General features: G+C 41.6%; 1 protein-coding gene across 1 annotated transcript in view; it reads right to left on the minus strand.

Moving 5' to 3' along the window:
* The window catches only part of LOC138023090 (uncharacterized), a 65897-nt gene that overhangs the window by 20330 nt on the left and 40567 nt on the right, over nucleotides 1-5000 (minus strand). The window contains exon 4 of the mRNA XM_068870122.1: nucleotides 1660-1770. Coding sequence (XP_068726223.1) covers nucleotides 1660-1770 — 111 coding nt within the window. The remainder of the gene's footprint in view (nucleotides 1-1659; nucleotides 1771-5000) is intronic.

The raw sequence follows: 5000 nt of genomic DNA on the forward strand, positions 1-5000 counted from the left end.
CCTGCACCCCAAGCTTTTATTGAGCTTACCAAATGCGGCTGCAAGTTAGACTGCAAAGAGACGCTGCGGCTGGTTCAAGAACGGAATTCCATGCACTCCTCTTTGAAAATGCTTTTGAAAAAAAATGTACAAATTAAATCCATTCCTAGATGACACACGAGTTGATAACGAGGAAGAGGATAATGATGATGCTTTTAGTGTATAAGTTAGTTAATCCTGACGTCATCGCTGGTCGCCGTGGTAACTAATTTAAGTTACACGATGTACGTAATCAAGATCAAGATTCGTGTCAAGTTTGGTCAATGTATCTTGAGTTAGAGCAAAGATATTCGCAAAACCGTTTTTGCATCTATTTAGCGTAGAGTAAACCTTAAGTAGTCAGAAACATGAGAAGACGGGATCGGAAAATTTAAACCCCATCGGATTCTTATTATTCGGCCCAAAATTAGTGCAAAACAGCGGAAAAGTCAATTTCGGCACGAAAGTCCTATGGGATTACACGCCGTACCGCACTATAATAAAGAGAAGGGGGCCCAGAATGCTCCCTTGTGGGACACCACGTGAGATATCAAGCAAATCAGAAGTTGTTCCATTTACGGCTACAGCTTGTTTTCTCATCGAGGAATATGAGTTAAACCAGCCAAGCGTTGACTCACTTCAACCGTAGAATTCTAATTTCTTCAGAAGAAGATTGTGATTAATAAGGTCGAAGGCCTTACTTAGGTCCAGCATTAGAAGACCATTTATATCGCCCTGTCCAGAGTAAGAAGTAGCCTGTCAGTAATGTCAATAAGAGCAGGGACGCAGGAATAATTCTTCAAGTACGCAGATTGATTCTCTATAAGGAGTCTAAATTTTTGGAGCCACGAGAGGAAGGTAACATGGACGTGTGTCGTTCACAAATCATGGAGATTACAGGCAAGACCGAGATCGGTCGATAATTATTTTGCAGTGATTTGTCTACTGCTTTGAAGATCCGGAAGTTACCCGAGCAATCTTCCAAATGTCCGGAAACGTGGCAGTTTCAAAACTCAGATTGATAATGCTGGTCAGAGAATCGGCGACTTAATTGACACTAAGTTTTAAGAGGCTGACCGGAACTTTGTCGAGACCCGTAGCTTTAGTCGTAGACATCGAATTTATTTGCTTCTTAACTGTTACAAAGCAGCTTGTTAACGGTGGTGTATTAAAAAATTCGCCTGATGGTTTCATCTTACTAACAAGACCTCAATTTCTGAAGACCAGGCGTACCCTGGAGGCCTTCTGCGCGATATTCACAAAAGCCGAATTGAAAAGGACCAAGGACATGAGGCATGATCATCGAAAGTTACTTGTCAGTTATCAGAAACCACACAGGCCTGTCTCCAAGGACACTGTGATTAGATGACTAGTTGAAGCTCGCTGGCATAGATACCACCACCTTTGGTGCCCATACTACGAGAGCTGTGTCAACCTCAGCTGCAAAAGCTCAGAAACTCTCAATAACCACTGTCATGGACAGCGCCAGGTGGTCCTCTGAAAATACCTTCATGAGATATTACAACAAAACTATTTCCAAACCGAAAGATAACTTTGGAAAAGAACTGCTTAACTGCTTAGTAGTTTAAATTGCAATTAAAAAAGAAGGCTGTAGTGATTTCCAAAGGGCCCTTCGCTTACCTTTGGCTTCCGGTACCAACGTTAACAGCACTTCGATCACCAACGGCGGCATGGCCCCCTAAAATTTCGGTATCATAAGTTGTCTGGCCAGGAGCAACTAGTGGAGGAACACTAAAAGAAACAAAAAGTTGATTCAGTCACCTGACTTGTTTAGAAGTGTCGTGACATAAAAACCAATGTACCTTTGTACCGCGGTGGCCTACGAAACAGTTCTGTATTAAGGACGGTGCCTACTAATTAACAATAGCTGGAGTTTTGAAAACAAGGTCAAACTTGGCTGCAAAATCCAAAGTGCAACTGCTGCCTTGCACTGACGGCGAGCTTTAAAATTCCTAGGGGGAGCTGTGTCATGGCTTGTGGCTTGTCGAATGCAAGTCTAACAAGTATGAGGTATTAGTCCATGGCCAAAACAATTCACTAGACCTCTTTATTGGAGGCTTATTGAAGGAAATCTCCACGTGTTGGGTAAGGCAAAAAGGCTTCCATGGGATATGAAACATTACTTCTTCTGAAGTCACCTTAGTGATGTTTCAAAGATTAATTCCAAATATAGCCGACATATTAAAGGCCTTAATTGCCTTAATGGCTGATCATATTAGCCTTTTTCTCACACATATACATATATATATTTTTTTTATTTCTAGGTCCAAGTCACAAGTTGCCAAATGGCAATGACACTGACTTCTTAAATTAAAAGATGTTGTCAATGGAAAGGTTAGAGTCTAGTTACTGAAAAAGTAAAACCATGCCAGCTATTCTAGTCTAATTTAAAGCACTGACGAAGAAGTCGCAGGTGATTTTTCTGAAGCTCCTGTTTTTAAAAACAATTCGTCTCGGTAACCCGACAAAAATAAGGAGTTAGCTTTGGAGGCGTACGTACAGGAGCTAGAGAAAAGGATTTTGGAAAGAGATTTTAATGCTGGATCATACGCACGGGTGAACAGAAACCTTAGTCGAGAAGAACAACGGGCGTTGGAAAACCTCAGAGAATATGATGACATCGTTATCAAGGAGGCAGATAAGGGTTCAGGAGTTGTGATCATGGATAAAGACAGGTATATGGCGGAGGGCATGCAGCTCAAGGACCGACAAGTATACATTCCGGTATCTGAGGATCCAACAGAAGGGATGAGATTGAAAGTAACTGCTGCTGTGGCGAAGTTGGGAGAGGATAGTTTTATTGACAACGACGCAGTAGATTATCTTTCTCCTACTGGTGATGTGAAAGCTGGCAGATTTTTACTTACTTCCAAAACTTCATAAAAAGGGTTGCCCAGGCCGCCCTGTGATTTCTGGTTGCGGCACGCCTACTGAAAGGATCTCGCAATTTGAAACCGTTGGTCCCTAGTGTTAAATCCTATGTGAAGGATGCTAATGATCTGCTTCGAAAGTTAATGCAGATTGGAAGATTACCAGACGGAGCTATTCTCGTTACTATTGACGTTGTTGGACTGTATCCCCACATACCCCATGAAGAGGGGCTCCAGGCTATTCGCGAAGCCTTGAATAAAAGAATAAGTCCAGACATTCCCACCGAAAGGATAGTGGAATTAGCAGAGCTTGTTTTAAAGAACAACAACTTTGAATTCAATGGGCATCATTTTCTTCAGAAATTGGGTGCTGCCATAGGAACAAGGATGGCGCCGAGTTATGCTAACTTATTTATGGACAGATTAGAGAATAATCTTCTTGATGGGTATCACAAGAAACCGCACACATGGCTTAGGTATATTGACGATATCTTTATGATTTGGACGGAAGGCGAGGACGAGCTGAAAGTTTTTTGTCATATCTTAATAGTGCTCATGACACTACCAAGTTTACTTGGGACTGGTCAAACAAGAGCGTTAATTACTTGGATGTTACCATTATTAGTGATAATGGCAACTTCACCACTGATCTCTTCGTTAAGCCTACTCATAAGCATCAGTATCTAGATGTCCGTTCATGCCACCCTCGAGGATGTAAGAGAAGCATCCCGCATGCCCAGGCTCTTAGGTTGCGACGGATATGTTCATCGGATGAACTGTTTGATCAACGAGCGACAGAGCTAACAGGTTTCTTGTGCACACGAGGTTACAAAAGGGAATTTGTTAAGCAGCAAATCCAGAGAGCGAAACGATTATCAAGGGAAGAATTGTTGACTCCAGCTACAGAATCTACAAAGAGAAAGAGTACTAGGACGCCATTGGTTGTTACGTACCATCCGGGACTGCCGAACATTGGCGGAATCCTCAGGGATCTACATCCCATGCTCCAATTGTCTGAAAAATGTGGAAGGCGATTAGGGAGATTCCGATGTTGGCTTTTAGGTAACCAAAGAGCCTGAAGGACTATCTGGTCCGGGGCAAAGTTCAAAAACAGATGATTAAAGCTGAAGGTAACCGTAGTTGTGGGTCGTCGGTATGCCAGATGGGTACGTCAGTATTTCCAATATATGAATTTTGGAAACAAATTTGCAAGTAATGTTACTGGTAAAACGTACGACATTCATTATAATTTGGATCGTAACAGCAGTAATGTCGTTTATTAAAGTTGCGGTAAACAAGATGTAGGGTCGACAAGAACCAAATTTAGGCTTAGGTTTAATAACCACAAGAGCAGGATGAGAAGACACTCGCGTCTTGCATCGGGAAACAGAGGCGTAGATGACTTAATCTACAGGCATTTCTGGTCAAAGGGACATTGCGGGCTGGATGATATGTCTATTCAGTTGATAGATAAAGTGTCTAATACTAGTGATCTTTTAGGAAAGGAAGGCCGGTGGGCTTATAGACTTCAAACCATCCGACCATTGGGTCTTAACGAGAATGACTTTTTCTATAGCCAGAATCGTAGCAAGGGTCGGATTCTGTAGCCATATTTTCCAGCTAATTATATCATGTAAGAACACATATGTTCTCAATTTATTTCGTGCGCGCGTTATTTGTTAACTCAATTGAGTATTATTATCAAGAAATAACGCTTGAGGTTGTAACGGTCATTCATCATGATGAAGGTAGCTATTTGCCACCGAAATATAGGTGTTGCATGTTGTTTAAAACCTGTCTTTTCTCTTGTGTTCAAGTAAAAGTTTACCGAGAGAGTTTTATTTAAACAATTTGTTGGATGCTTGTATATATATATATATATATATATATATAGGGAGTCTGTAAGTCGATTTTCTCGTGGAACAGTGCTCAATACGTTGAAGCAGAGCGGAATAAATATTTTAAGAGGAAAAAAGGACGCAACTACATTTCCCGACAAGCCTGTTTCGTGAATCGCTTCACTCTTCAGGGGTTTAAACCCCTGAAGAGTGAAACGATTAACGAAACAGGCTTGTCGGGAAATGTAGTTGC

This window comes from Montipora capricornis, chromosome 11 (genome assembly GCF_036669925.1).
Source record: "Montipora capricornis isolate CH-2021 chromosome 11, ASM3666992v2, whole genome shotgun sequence".
NCBI lineage: Eukaryota > Metazoa > Cnidaria > Anthozoa > Scleractinia > Acroporidae > Montipora > Montipora capricornis.